The sequence below is a fragment of the Pyrus communis genome, chromosome 6, assembly GCF_041283825.1.
Source record: "Pyrus communis isolate YQ-2024b chromosome 6, ASM4128382v1, whole genome shotgun sequence".
NCBI classification, from domain to species: Eukaryota; Viridiplantae; Streptophyta; class Magnoliopsida; order Rosales; family Rosaceae; genus Pyrus; species Pyrus communis.
Window position 1 is genome coordinate 4,091,132 of NC_142570.1, and position 15,002 is coordinate 4,106,133.

A 15,002-nucleotide genomic window follows, 5' to 3' on the forward strand; every position below is an offset into this window, starting at 1 on the left:
ATTTGGATTAGGCGATTTCACATAAAAGAAGAAAAGAACCTTTTTTTTTTTTTTTTTTTTTAAATTAAAAGCAAAAAAAACTTAAACTAATTGAATGTTGTTGACAAACAAAAGACAATAAATTAAAAGTCTACAAAAAAAATCATAATAGCCATATTAATGTTGGTAGCATGGTGTTGTAAATAAATTTAAATGTATAGACATCTTTTATCATACATGGCATCAAATTCAAAATTTAGCTTTTATTTAGATGTTTTAATATAGGTGAGTTTATGTCTAGAGTTTAACAGTTGTAAGGGGCTAAATCTAAAGCACCCTTCTTTTTAAGGAAGGATTCATCATTTTGTGATCATAGAATGATAGGATCACCTGCATTTGATCTTCAATGCATAAGACCTCCCCACTTTCTCACAAAAAGTATGGAAGTAGCTTATGAAATTAAGAAACTTGCATTCAAATTTCAATCCATCAAAATAACGTAAAAAGAGCTCATAAGGTATGTCACGTTGAAAACAAGTAGTCTGACTTTTTAAACAATCTTCTCTTTAGCTTTTTAAACTACTTAATAGTTCTAAACTACAGAAGAAAATTGATTTTCCAAACTTATATTGTATTTGTATATCATCATATATTATTGGAGAAAGAGATCATCTCCAGATCTCTTTCTCTAAACCTCAAGGATCAAGTGATTCGAGCTTTTAAAATTTGATCCAATGATTAAAAACAGAGAAGTTAGTAAAAAATTTTAAAAACTATAATTATTTTTAACTGTTGGATTAAATTTTTAAAAACCTGAATTACTTGATTCCTAGGTCTTGGAGGAAGATATCCGAAGATGATCTCTTTCCTATTATTGATAGTCTGGTCAGAGACTCAGAGGACCTAACCTCCCCTGTAGGTGTTGATATTTTGACCCATGAGTCATGACTCATGAGTGGGTAAATTGTACTTACGCCCCCCATTTGGGAGTATTCTAATCATCCAACCTAGAGCCTTGTGAAACTTGTTTGCCTTAAATCCAATGATTATTTCAAAAAAACAGGATTCTCTATACTTCTAATTTTTCTATCCTTACATACCCTTTTATTTGAACATGGTTAAGTCACGTCAACATCTTATATTGATTTTTTTTATAGAGATAATAAGACAAAAAACAATGTGTGAGATGAGGGAATGGAAGGAAATGAGAATAGGAGAGTAAAAAATCATTCTCCTATTTCAAAAGCTAGATGCACCTTCATCAAAATTCCCAATTTGTCTCCTCACGAGATTATTTTAGAACTTTTGAATGAATCCAATAACTTCAACCAACCCAATTATAATTCTCTGACAATATACCGGTGTATGAGATGTATTGATGTTTAAAAGTGTAAATTAAAACTGTTAAAATGTAAACATGTAAATTTAACCGTCTAATGCATTAGTGCTCTATTATATCGGTAGATGGTAGACTTGTACTTCTTTTAGATTCAAACTTATTGGGTTTATCATCACCCATAAGTGAAAGAGAAATGCAAAGTTAAGTTTTAGATTCAAACTTAATAACAACGTTAAGTTTTATTATTAAGGATAGGAACATTAGTTTCTCCTATTGTCCCAACATGTTAGAGACCACCTTGATGATCAAGTTGAGAAGAAGCAAAGTAACTTCAAGACCAATGACCCTTTGTCCATAAAAAAAACCAACATCCCACCCAAAAATTAAAATGTAAAAGTAAAATAAAAAAATTAAAAAAGTGTCTTTTCAAATGATACTAATATTTTGCCACAAGCTTATGAGAATTTTTTTTGTGTGTCGAGAATAGGGCTTGGTACACAAGTGTCATAATATAAACAATTAAAAAATTTTTATTTAAAACATCAACTTTTAAATTGGCTGTGTTTCTACCACACTGAACAATCTCATGCTTTCGTGTGTGCGGCATAAGAGTTGTTTTACTTTTAAATTTTTATAAAAAATTATTAATTTACTATTTTACCCTTTAATTAGTAAGTTTTTTTTCCCAAACATTGGAGAAATTTTTTATTGTGACGGGAATATGAGTGGTACATCACGTGTTTTTACGTAAGTGGTGAAAAATTTTACTTTTTAAGTTACTAACTTTTTAACACACATATTCTACTATTTGTATAATAACACGTGGTGTACCACCTTATATATCGGTTACACTGAAAATTCTCTTCCAACATTGATAAAAGGGAAGGGTAGTTTTTGGTATTACGAAAATCTCACTAAATTGACCTATAAATTGTTTTCCATAGATACCGCTATCGGACCGCCACGTGGCGATTTCCGATTTAAATGACAGTCAGGGAAAACAAAACGATCGGCATTTGGGGGCCTACAGCAGGACGCGCGGGTGGGAAAGAAAGAAGTGGCCATCTCTCTTCCCCTTCGATATTCCAACTCTGCAACTTTCCATCGTTTCCCCTAATTAATTTCCTTTTCTTTTCCTCAAAAGATTTCGTCTTTTTGCCTTACGCATTTCCCCTTTTCGCCTCCACCGCTGTCGTCCTCATCCCGCACATCCCCCACCAGTAAAAGATATATATATTTTGACAATTCCCCCATTACCCCATATATATATATATGGATGTATACGTATAGGTTGCATTTTTATCGAGACCCAGATAGCACAACCCATTTCGTGCCCTTTTGACATGGTTGACTGTTTGTTCAGGTATGGATTTTCCCATTTCTGCTTTCTGCATATTGTTTTTTCAGCTCAACAAACAACCCATTATTTATTTTCCAATTTTTGGTGTGCTTTTCTTTATTAATTTGAGAGGTTAGCTGCAAAGAACTCGATTTGATTGTTGATGGGTTCACGTTAATCTACAATAATGTTAAAAGAAGTTGATTTGATTGTTGATGGGTTCATTTTATTGGTTTTAATCTTTGGTATGTTCCAATGGTGATATGAGTTTTGTATGGAATATGCGTTTATGTGGGTTGATTGGATTCTTCTATTTTTGTGAAGATCCGAAGAGGGCATTTTGTGTTTTATTTATTTCTCATTTTTTCCTTTGACGGATAAAGGACGACCTCAAGCCAACAAGGCTCCTCAGTTTGCGAGGTCAGGGGAACTTTCCTTGCTTTGCAAAGAGTCTGTTTCCACGACTTGATTCGTGACCTTTTGGTCACAAAGGTGCAACCTTTCGGTTAGGTTTAACTTGATATTTGGTTCCTTGGTTTGTTGGGAAACATACAAAGTTCAAAAGTGAAATGCTAAAACGCAGAAACATGAATGTTTTATGTTTTTAATGTATTTTGATTTGTGTTCGGGAGCAAATGTATGTTATGCATATGTTTTGGTTATTGTTTGATATTTGCTTATTAGGTTTGTTGGTAAACAATAAACATACAAAGTCCCGAAATCAGATTGCTAAAAGGCCCTAAATGAATTTTGGTGATGTTGCTAATGCATTTTTCTTTTTGTTCAATGTTATTTCAATATATGGAAACCGTAGGTTTGTGCAGTATGTATGCATTCGGAATTCTGCTAAAATCTTCTGCTTGATTTATTGAGATCCGTTTGTTGCAGATAATTTATTTGGTGTAGAGGTTTTGTTGATTCGGGTACATAGCGATGCCTGGAATTGTCGATGAGGTGGTAAATGAATCACATGAAAATTCCATGCTAAGTAAGGAAAATATAGCTCTGAATGGATCCTGGAAGAGTACTTTGAATCAGCAAATCCCCCGGAGTACAGGACTTGATCGTCCAGTTGATGGGATGGTTGACACCTCAATTGAGCAGCTTTATGAGAATGTGTGTGATATGCAGAGTTCTGATCAGTCACCTTCAGGGCATAGTTTTCAATCGGATGGTGATGAGTCTAGGATAGATTCAGAGTTACGCCATCTTGTTGGCGGAGAGATGAGAGAGGTGGAGATAATGGAAGAGGAAGTGCTAGAAAAGCCAGCGTACGATTCTCGTAGTGATTCAAGTTCTAAGAAAGGTTCGTCCTCAGATAGAAAATCAGGAAAGATGGTTAAAGCTGCAAGTACAAAATCCGTTTCTTCAGGGAACTCGAAGAAAGTTGCTCACTTGCAGGTGGACACTGAAACTTCATCAAAATCAGTTGCGAAGGGAAGAAGTCCTGACAAACCTCCTATTCCTAGCGCTAAGATTTTCCAAAAACAACATGCGGGACCCTCTCCTGTGAAGAAACGCAGTAATTCATCTGTGGCAGGGTCAAAGTTTCAGAAAGGAACTGAGGATTTGGCTGAATCAGGGTTATATAATCCAGATCTTGGGCCATTTTTGCTTAAGCAAGCAAGGGATTTGATTTCATCAGGGGATAATCCCCAGAAAGCTCTTGAATTAGCTCTTCGAGCTGGAAAATCATTTGAATTATTTGCAAATGGGAAACCTTGTTTAGAGCTGGTAATGTGCCTTCACGTCACGGCAGCAATTTACTGTAGCTTAGGCCAGTATCATGAGGCAATTCCTCTTCTTGAACGCTCAATTGAGCTTTCAGCTGTTGACGGAGGCCAAAATCATGCCCTTGCTAAATTTGCAGGTGACATGCAGTTGGGTGATACTTATGCTATGCTGGGCCAACTTGAGAATTCAATTATGCATTACTCAACTGGATTGGAAATCCAGAAACAAGTTTTGGGAGAAACAGATGTGAGAGTTGGTGAGACTTGTCGATATTTGGCTGAAGCTCATGTTCAAGCATTGCAATTTGATGAAGCTCAGAGGCTTTGCCAGATGGCTCTCGATAGTCATAAAGAGAATGGTTCCCCTTCTTCTCTCGAAGAGGCTGCAGATAGGAGACTGATGGGTCTTATATGTGAGACGAAGGGTGATCATGAAGCTGCTCTCGAGCATCTTGTGTTAGCCAGCATGGCCATGGTGGCAAATGGCCTGGAAGTGGAGGTGGCTTCGGTTGATTGTAGCATTGGAGACACATACTTGTCCTTGTCTCGCTATGATGAAGCTGCTTTTGCTTATCAGAAGGCACTCACTGTGTTCAAGACCACCAAAGGAGAGAATCATCCGGCTGTTGGTTCAGTCTTCATCCGCTTGGCTGATTTGTATAACAGGACTGGGAAAGTTAGAGAGTCAAAATCATATTGTGAGAATGCCCTCCGAATTTATGAAAAGCCCATGCCTGGAGTCCCTCCTGAGGAGATGGCCAGTGGTCTCACAGATGTTTCTGCTATCTATGAATCGATGAATGACCTTGAGCAGGCAGTCATGTTGCTACAGAAGGCATTAAAGATATACAATGATGCCCCTGGTCAACAAAGCACCATTGCCGGGATTGAAGCCCAATTGGGTGTCATGTACTACATGCTGGGGAGTTATTCTGAATCTTACGACTCCTTCAAGAGTGCCATTTCAAAGCTCCGCGCAACTGGAGAGAAGAAAACTGCTTTTTTCGGGATTGTTCTTAACCAAGTAGGGCTTACTTGTGTGCAACGTTATTCCATAAATGAGGCTCAAGAATTCTTCGAAGAAGCCAGGACTATTTTGGAACACGAGTGCGGACCATATCACCCTGACACACTTGGGGTATATAGCAATCTTGCTGGCACTTATGATGCAGCTGGAAGGTACCCTCTATCTTTATCTTTGCCCTTACACTACTTTCATTGTGTCGTCCCCAATTTTCATTACACATGCTTTTGTTCTTCTCTTGGTAGTGTCCTGTTTCGGAAATCCTCAACTGGTTGGGACTTGTTTGTATTCCTTATCACACATGTTCTGTTTTCTGTTCTTTTTCGTGCACTGAAAGCCTGATAAGTTTAAGTACGTACGTGCTATGTGCAGCCCTTGCTTTCCTTTAGACCCGTTGTTTCCACGATTAATCATGGGAAAATATGAACTTATAACGCTCTAGAAATTTGTGTTTTGTTGCTCTTTTGGAAGATAGATTTTTGTTTAGCAAATGTGTTGATTCTTTGACGGTTTTCTGATGATCGTTGTGATCATTAACCCAGGTTGGAGGATGCAATCGAAATCTTGGAGTACGTTGTTGAGATGAGGGAAGAAAAGCTCGGGACAGCCAATCCCGACGTGGATGATGAGAAAAGAAGGCTGGCTGAGTTATTGAAAGAAGCAGGCAGAACCCGGAGCAGAAAAAACAGATCACTAGAGAACCTCCTCGGTTCCAACTCCCACGGTATAAACAGTGATGGAATTACGGTACTGTAAGTATGGTCGAAAATGAATACGATGTATTATAGGACGTATTTACGAGGAAAGAAACATAGAACAACCAAAGAACGAGGAAACGATCGCTGGCATTGTCGAAAACATTGTTGTTGTGTAGGGTGAACTAAAATAAACCGAGTCTGGGGGGTTTTGGCTATATTATTAATTATATACTATATATATATATGTAAGTTTATACGATTTTGTATCCCACTATTTATGTAATTGCAGCTCCAAATCTTGGTAACAAAATTTCATCACAATTTGTATTACTACATTAAAGGTTTATAGATTTGTTTAACACTGATTCAGTATTAATTAATTATTTTTTTTGGTGATTAGTATTAATTAATTAATTAGAATATCTCATGATGTATCAATTATTGCAGCTTTACATAGGAAGATCTTTGATGCAATCAGATTTGGGACCCCACTGGCAACCCAGTAGTTCAATAATTGTACTACTGCGCACTTCTAGATTTGTCCTTATTTTCTCAGCTTTTATTATTGCCAAGCTTTTGATCGTTTAGATTTGTTGTCAAGAAATCTCCAAGGGTTTGTTTTCAAGATTCATTATTCGGCAAGGGAGAAAATTTCAGTAGAACAGCCTGATTATATGATTGGTCAAGTCATTCTTACAAAAAAAATGGATCGTTTAGTATTTGAATAGTATCGAGGCCCACGTAAGCACATAGCACTGGTGCCGCTCCTTGCGAGTGTCAGACTAGTCACTTAGTCAAACAACTTTACTGAAGCTTTAGTAGATAAGAGTTGTTTGGGCCACAAGTTGGGCGGTTCTTCTGTGTACCATCCTTAGGGAGGTCAGGGATTCGATCATCCGCTTCTAAAAAAAACCTCTTGTGAAGAGCTTTTCGTAAAAACAGCGATCCGGCTCGGAGTGGTAGCCCACTACTACCATTTTATTTTACCAAAAAAAAATATATGTGAGAACCTAAAGGCACTATAAAAACTCCAACTCATACAAAGGAATGGACCATTTTGTATAATGCTATCAAGCCCCACACATAGATACAAACTCAAAGCATGGGTGTCGTTTCTTGTAAGTGTCAAACGAGTGACCTAGTCAGACAACCGTACCAAAGTTTTCTTTTGATAAAGTGATAATATATGTAAGAACCTAAAAACTCCAACTCATACTAATGTGGCTTGACATCATTTTGATGGTATACACACCAAACTTGAAAGGATTTGACATAAAAATTGTTGTGAAATTAGGCATTGGGTACGTACCTAGTTTGCTGTTGTGTTACATCCAACCTAATATATTTAGGTTAGAAAAGATTTGAAATTTAATGTTGGTGGGTCAAAGTGTCCCTCCCCCACACCCCAGCTGTGTGGATGTTGTTCTTCCTTTTTTCTCCAGGCAATCCTTTCTGTACTGGACCTATTGGAAATTGCCTCGTTACAATCTTTCGAGGGTACCGTCGACTTATCCAAAAAACCTTCCATATCACCGATTGTATACAACAGATGTAGTAATTTTGCTCATTCTGATTTTGCGACTTGTATACAACCGATTATACCTAAGATTTTCTCCGGTTTATGATTTTATGACCAAGAACTTGCTTTCTTTCAACCTGGTTTACAAATTGGATGGCAATAGACAAAGTGGCAAATGAAACTGCTATACAAATTAGAACTGCATTTCACATAACCGGAATCTGCAATCTTCATGTTTTATGTACAGTGTTGAGCAGGTCATTTGTACATTTTCCGACAGACGGGTTCTTACGAATTTCAGAAAATTGGTCTCATAAACACCTAACTCAGAAAACTATTTCAGCTGCAGACGACATTTTCATGTCTTGAAACTCTAGGCAGCTCCCGACGATATTTCCAAAGACTCAAGGTTCTTCCTTAACCATCGCTGCACTACATCTTTAGAAACACGTTTTCAACACACTGGTTGCGATGTAGCATCAGTAGCCACTCCCATTGAGAAAGCAATGACAACTGTCGTAGAGGTTGTGAAACATCCATCGTGAAGCAACAATGAGCACTCAACACTGTCCTGCAGTTGAAGCAAACTAGACTTATTTGCGGTTTTCAAACTCGAATGCATTTACCTAAGATGCAGCTTAATTTTCAAGTTTTTAACTGAGAGATCTCCTCCAAATTGCCCCCTCCCACATCCTGCACCCCAATTTACAAAAGTAAAAGGTACTTTTACCTTTTTTTCTCAGCAGATGATTCAGTTTCATCTGCTTTCAATGGGATGATCACAGGACTGTAAAACTTTACGTTCATCCGTCAGTTTAATCATTTGAATTCCAGAATCCCGCGGAGACTGAGCCACTTGTTGCAACTGGCCAACTGCTGTCTGCAAAACACTGCATCCAAAACACCAATCATATAAATGGAGGAAAAAGGGACCATAACTCTTCTGTCTAAAAGTAGTACCTTTAATTCTTAAACTGAACTGAAATTAAAGTTTGAATATAATATCAAATCGCATCAAATTAATCAGAAATTCACGTTAAACTTACTCTCGAAATGCTTCCATATGCAAAGGCCAACCGCTTGCAAAGATAGATGGATAGGCCTCACTGAATGGGAATATCTCAATCCTCCTCAATCACTCGAAACAGTGAAAGGATTTCCTCTCTATTAATAGCAACATGGCCTAGCAATTGACTGAGAATCATCCAATCATCAATTCCACTGAACCTGTTCGGCTATGGTTTCTACTTGCAACTGGAAACAGCAAATCGTCGTCTTTAAATGATGAAAGATTTTCATGATTAACCTCATCATGCCGAACACTTACTGTAAGTGATTGAGGAATATATCCTGCCTTCCTTATTTCATTTGTTAAAGATTCAACTGTAGCATATATCTCCTCCAACTGATTATGAGACTGATCACCCGCCATAAATACATGAACATTACTATCGACTTCAATCCAACTGCAACCAGGTGTCTTCTTGAGCCCCCTGCCTTTGATCTCCGATCTAATCCTAGTAGCATCACTCCATTTCCCATACTCTTCATACAAGTTTGCAAGAAGTGTACGGTAACCAATACTAGTAGGATCGAGTTCAAAGATATGATCAGACACAACTTCTGCAAGTCTTTCATCACAGTGAATTTTGCATGATCTGAGCAATGATCCCCATATACGATCATCTGGGGTACAAGGCATTGCCAAAATAATATCGTATGCATGTTTTAAATGGCCAGCTCGGCCTAAAAGATCAACCATGCAGGTGTACTGTTCAAGTTGAGGTTCAATTTTGTAATCCTTGCCCATACGTTTAAAATATTTCAATCCCTCTTCAACCCTCCCTGCATGGCTGCAAGCAGACAGTAGAGCTGTAAAAGTCGCATGGTCAGGCTTCATTCCTGCTGCTTCCATTTTCTCAAATAAAACGAATGTTTCATCTGCATGGCCGTGCATTCCTAACCCCAAAAGAATTGAATTCCATGATACTTCAGTTCTTTCAGGCATGCTCTCAAATATAGCCCATGAGCTCTTTATGTCTCCACATTTTGCATAGGTAGTTATAAGGGAATTGCTCACAAGAACATTGGACTCAAATTCTTGTCGTAAAAGGTAACCGTGAACCTCCTTGCACGACTTCATGATTGACAACTGAGCACAAACCGACAGCATACTCGCAACTGTCACGGCATTGGGTTTGACTCCATCGGACTGCATGTCGAGGATTGCCTTTAAAGCTTCATCTGGAAACTCATTCTGAGTATATCCAGATATCAAGGCATTCCAAGATACCAAATCTCTAGCGGGTAGTCTATAAAAGACAATTTGAGCTGACTCCATGTCTCTGCATTTTGCATACATATCGACTAAGGCACCTCCGACAAAAACATCTAAATCAAACCCCATTTTTACTACTAGCCCATGGATTTCCATGCCTCTAGGCCTAACAGCCAAGGAAGAACAGGCTCGCAGAACAGCCAATACAATGACAGAATCCACAAAGCCATATTCTAATACATAGTTATGGAACAGATTCAATGCCTCATGAGGACGACTGCTTTGAGCGAAATTTGAAATGATAGCTCCCCACATGACAATGTTACGATTTTGAGATCTTTGAAAGATTTCAAGGCCAGCTTTGCTATCACCGCATTTAAAATACATGTCCATAAGAGCCGTTTCAACTCTTGCATCATGGTTCAATTGAATGCTATAACAGAACTTATGGATTTGCCTTCCCAATGCTAAATCCAACAGTTGAGAGCACAAACCTATAACGGCGACCATTGAGGAAGTATCTGGTGATAAACCAATTTCTAACATCTCTAGGAACAACTCCACTGCTTGTGGCAAACGCCCGTTCGCAACATATCCCGAGATCATCACATTCCATATCACCGGATTCCCAATGATCGATTCTTCATAAACAATGCTCCCAAAAACATATTCCGCATTCTTTACATCCCCACATTTCATGTACATATCGATTAATCCACTAACCAAAAACTGATCTGTAGCTATCTCCCTTTTCACAACAAACCCATGAATTTCCCTTCCATGAACTGAACGCTGAACTGAAGAGCATGACGAGAGAGCCGAAAGGCAAGCCACCCGGTTCGGCAACACCCAGTAATCATTAACCATCCGACTAAACATCCTCAACGAACCCATATAATCTCCCCAATGGCAAAGCCCAGACATCATAGTATTCCAAGAAACCAAATCTCTCTCACGCATTTTCTCAAACAGCTGGATTGCATCCTCAACAGCCCCGCACTTCCAGTAAACACCCAAAAGCGAATTGACATCGTAAACATCATCCAAAACTCCTAATTTCAAGACGTGCCCATGAATCTCGCGAGCCTTTCCGGCATCACAAAGCCCCCCGAACGCCTTAATCAAACAGGGAAAGAATCGAAATTCCGAAACCGGCAGACCAAATTCAAGAACTTTGACGTAAATGGTGATTGCATCTTCGAAGTTCCCGTCCTCCACGTAGTCCTTAATCAGCTGGCCGGCCGACGACACTTCGAGAAGCGAACTCTCCCGCGAAAACCCTCGTCCCAGAATCGGTTTCCGAGATGGGGCTTTCAGGAATTGGATTCCGGAGCAGAAATTATGAAACTTTGAAGTAAAAGATAGAAAGCACGGCGTACTTGGACGTCGGAATTTGTAGTGTGACGCCGCCTCCGATTGTATAGCCGGGTAATGAATTGAATACCAGCCCTGTGGCACTACAAACGCCATCTCTACAACGTCGTAATGGTAACGCGAATTGGAATCTGAACTCGTCGGAGCTGTAGAAGCAGCCGTCTCCCTGCGCCGTCGTAAAAAGCCGCGGGATTATCTCCAAGGAACAGATAAGCAAATTATGCGCGCCAATACGGCGTCGTTTTTGGTTAGGGCATATAAAATGGCGGGTCTTAAATACCCTTATTGCGGGCTTCTCTGCCGCTTACGTTGTCGTCTTCCTTCTACTCGAGCCTGCTGAAAGAGCTTCTGCTTATCGCCGATTACTCGTCAAAAACTCGGAATTTCAATGGAAGAAAAAGTGTCCGGTTCGCCGGCGAGCTTCATCGACAAGCCAGTGGTAAGAGCTCCTATTTCCTATTCCCCTCCGGTTCGCTTCGAATCGGTACCTGCAACCTCTCCGGTTTGTATCTGTAATTTCGAATTTCGTGGTGCTTAGATTCCCGGCGATGTGGTTCTCGACCTCTCCGACATGACTAACCAAACCATCAAGCTCGGCGGCGGTCTCCGCCAGGTCCCTCTCTCTCTCTCTCCCTCCCCCTCTTCCCCTCTCCCCCTCTCCCTCTCTCCCTCTCTTTGCATTCATTTCTGAATAAAAGATTGAAAATTTCAGGATTTTGATTCAATAGTTGCGATGAAGGCTGGGACTTTGAGGTTTACGAAGCCGAACAAGTATTGGGTCGAAACATCTCAGAAAAGGGTAAGCAATTTTCCCTCCAATTCACTCTTTTAAAATACGAAAGTATAATTTTTTTCAGTTGCATACGGTATTTCAAATTTGTTGGGTTTTTTGTACAGTATGTGCCTTGTGTGGGGGACTCGGTACTTGGAATCGTGGCGGATTCGAGAGCAGATGTAACAACTTGAACATGTCTTTGTTGCATTTTGATGATTATTGGTTCTTTGGTGCTGGTCTTTTGCTTATGAATTTGGTTTGTATTTGTTTGGATTTAGAATTTTCTGGTGGACATTAAGGGACCTACATTGGCGTATCTGCCGGTGCTAGCTTTCGAAGGAGGAACTAGGCGAAACATACCAAAGTTTGAGGTTTGTAAAGTTTAATTTACATCCATATGTGTTGCTATGCTACTCATATTATTGATAGTATACAGAAACATGAGTAATTGAAGAAAAGAAAAACCGTACAAGTGTGTGTTGGATGCGCACTTACTAATTATGGTTTAAGTATTAAGTTTTAAATTTATTCAACTGTCAATACTTACTAATTATGGATGAACTGTATGATCTACATAACATCAGTAGCCTCAATACTTCGCTCGCAATCAAAACATCTTGTTTTAGACCAGTTGTTATTACTCCCAAGTAAAATAAAAGTTGTAAATATATGAGGGAGCTTTTATGAGCTTAAAGTTTATCATAATCTTGTTATTAGTGACTGATTCTAACTTACTGTAACTTAAATGATGTTCATAGTCATGTCAAACAAGTAATTAGAACATGATTAGGCTCCAGTGTAGTTAGAAAATGTTTGTTAGAAACAAGTAATTTTCATAAATCGTTTTTTTTTTCTTTTGGGGGTGGGGATGGGAGAGGAGAGAGAGATAAGGAACGGGGTTACATCTCTTCAATGGGAAGTTCAGTTTAAAGCTATGAAACCCTAGTTTAAAACCAGAATTGGAATTATGTAGAAAAGCTGCTTGGCCAAATAGCGCTAGGGAATTTCTTCCTATATTGAAGTATTTTCATTGTTGTAATTTTGGTCCGTAGAAGTTAGCACAATAGTCAATTACTCACTTTCAACTTCAAATTCTGGGCTTTGTTTTTATATTTTGTACTGTTTAGAAATGGCTAATCAGTTACTTGACAGGTGGGTACATTGCTGTATGTTCGGGTTGTGAAGGCAAACCCTGGCATGAATCCTGAGTTGTCATGCACTGATGGTTGGTTTTCTATCTTATTCGTTTTCATTTGGGACGTACTATATTTTGATATGTTTCCCCTGTGTATTAGCTCTTGTAAATGTTGATTTGAATTCCTGTGATGGTTTCTCGACTGTGATTGAAATTGTTGTGTGATTTCTAGCCAGTGGAAAAGCAGCAGAGTATGGCATCCTTAAAGATGGCTACAATTTTGACTGTTTGACTGGCCTTTCAAGAATGTGAGATGTAGTTCCCTTTCTATGATATATAAGAAGTTCTTAGGGGATAGATACTACTCTAGTCTAAAGCACAAAGCCAATGCATAAAACAGGGTTTTTTTCTTTCCTTCTATGTTATAATTAACCAGTCATCTGGTTTACAGGTTGCTGAGATCGCCAAGATGTCCAGTTCTCGAGGAACTTGGGAAGAAAATTTCCTTTGAAATAGCAGTTGGTTTGAACGGCCGTGTTTGGGTATACTTCATTACTGCCCTTACATACTTTTGTAAAATTCTTTGTTCCTGTTTGGGTTTATCCTTGCATTCATTGTATCTCCGTATTATCTTAGATTTTTTTCTCTCGGTATCAATAGTAAAACCTGTTCAAACTAAGATCGTTGCTTGCTAGGCCTGATTTTATTGGGTCTTGGACACTTCGGCCAAAGTTAATTCTCGGGACATTTTCATTGTTGCAGACTTGTTCTCTACAACTCCCTTTCTGTTTGTAAACACAACTCTTTGGTTCTTTTTAACATTTAGGTCAATGCTGGTTCGCCATCTTTGATCATCGTCGTTTCTAATGCAATCATGAACTCGGAATCTCTGACTGGAGTGAAGCAGAGAATCATGGTGGATAAACTCATTCAGAATTTGAAGTTATCAAGTTAGTCTGTTACGGTGTTACCTATTGATTCAAACCCCAATTATTTCCTCTCTGACTCTTTTGTGATACGAAACTAACTCTCTTTAATGCTTTTTGTGTAGCATGACAATGCAAGACCTGCAAGCTTTGCAGCTGTCAAACTCACCCGTTGTGTTTTCCAGAAGACGTTTTGTGACGAGGGTTAAGAAGACACGAAGAAATCCCGCGATCACAATCTCATATGCTAAAACATTCTCGAGCACGAGCCTTATGACTTGTGTGAACCCGTTAAAGCAGTAGATAGTATGAAACTATTCCTTAACTCTTAACCTAAATTTTGTTACTTAAGCAGGGGAATTCGTCGTGTTAATAGATAATCTGTCTATTGATTCTGCATTTTGTTCCAAATGAAATTCGGCTCGTGCCAAGATATTCAAATGTAACAGACGATTTCAAGGTTACAATGATGGTCTTGTTCCTTTTTACCCCTGTGCTCAACGTGACAACACACATATCTATGTTGACGACGAAATTATTGTACTAGTTGTGTCATCTTGCTAGAAATTGGCCAAGCAGTAAATGATGGTGTCGTTTTACCCCTTTGATCTCAAATGGATCAATGAAGTTGTACGGTATTGACCCATAAAAGCTTTTAGGTAAAAAAACAGTTCGAATCCCCGGTTGGAAGCAGATTGAGATGCTCAAAATTTCTTACAGAAAGATCTTGCGGAAGTGATTTTTGCACATCTTTTTCTTTCCTTCCCTATCCATGTTTAGTTGTCTTGAATTGAATAAATCAAAGGAAAATTAAGAAACATAATTAAACAAAGGTGTCTTTATGGAAACAAGAGGAAATAAATACAATATTCGGCTTGACTAG

General features: G+C 38.7%; 3 protein-coding genes across 6 annotated transcripts; 2 read left to right on the top strand and 1 right to left on the bottom strand.

Moving 5' to 3' along the window:
* The first annotated feature begins 2,329 nt into the window (after nt 1–2,329).
* Nucleotides 2,330–6,327, top strand: LOC137710382 (protein KINESIN LIGHT CHAIN-RELATED 3). Of its 2 annotated transcripts, none has more exons than XM_068449345.2 (3): nt 2,330–2,681; nt 3,566–5,569; nt 5,957–6,327. In XM_068449345.2, exons 2-3 carry the CDS (start codon nt 3,591–3,593, stop codon nt 6,168–6,170), a joined length of 2,193 nt encoding a protein of 730 aa, XP_068305446.2. In that variant the 5' UTR covers nt 2,330–2,681; nt 3,566–3,590; the 3' UTR covers nt 6,171–6,327. The 2 variants fall into 2 exon arrangements, with proteins under 2 accessions (XP_068305446.2, XP_068305444.2); XM_068449343.2 differs by having other exon boundaries at nt 2,355–2,681; nt 3,546–5,569.
* Nucleotides 6,328–7,813: 1,486 nt separating this feature from the next.
* LOC137711357 (putative pentatricopeptide repeat-containing protein At3g01580) lies at nt 7,814–11,379 on the bottom strand. Of its 2 annotated transcripts, none has more exons than XM_068450584.2 (3): nt 8,678–11,379; nt 8,362–8,521; nt 7,814–8,197 (listed from the first exon to the last, which is right to left on the bottom strand). In XM_068450584.2, the coding sequence occupies exon 1, from the start codon at nt 11,377–11,379 to the stop codon at nt 8,833–8,835; it is 2,547 nt and encodes an 848-aa protein (XP_068306685.2). In that variant the 3' UTR covers nt 7,814–8,197; nt 8,362–8,521; nt 8,678–8,832. The 2 variants fall into 2 exon arrangements, with proteins under 2 accessions (XP_068306685.2, XP_068306684.2); XM_068450583.2 differs by having other exon boundaries at nt 7,814–8,202.
* Nucleotides 11,380–11,580: 201 nt separating this feature from the next.
* On the top strand, nt 11,581–14,607 carry LOC137711359 (uncharacterized). 2 transcript variants are annotated; one of them, XM_068450585.2, is made up of 10 exons: nt 11,581–11,722; nt 11,822–11,896; nt 11,996–12,082; nt 12,181–12,237; nt 12,337–12,429; nt 13,211–13,283; nt 13,426–13,501; nt 13,645–13,735; nt 14,020–14,143; nt 14,245–14,607. In XM_068450585.2, the coding sequence occupies exons 1-10, from the start codon at nt 11,672–11,674 to the stop codon at nt 14,247–14,249; spliced, it is 732 nt and encodes a 243-aa protein (XP_068306686.1). In that variant the 5' UTR covers nt 11,581–11,671; the 3' UTR covers nt 14,250–14,607. The 2 variants fall into 2 exon arrangements, with proteins under 2 accessions (XP_068306686.1, XP_088551578.1); XM_088695452.1 differs by lacking the exon at nt 14,245–14,607 and having other exon boundaries at nt 14,020–14,148.
* Nucleotides 14,608–15,002: the final 395 nt, after the last annotated feature.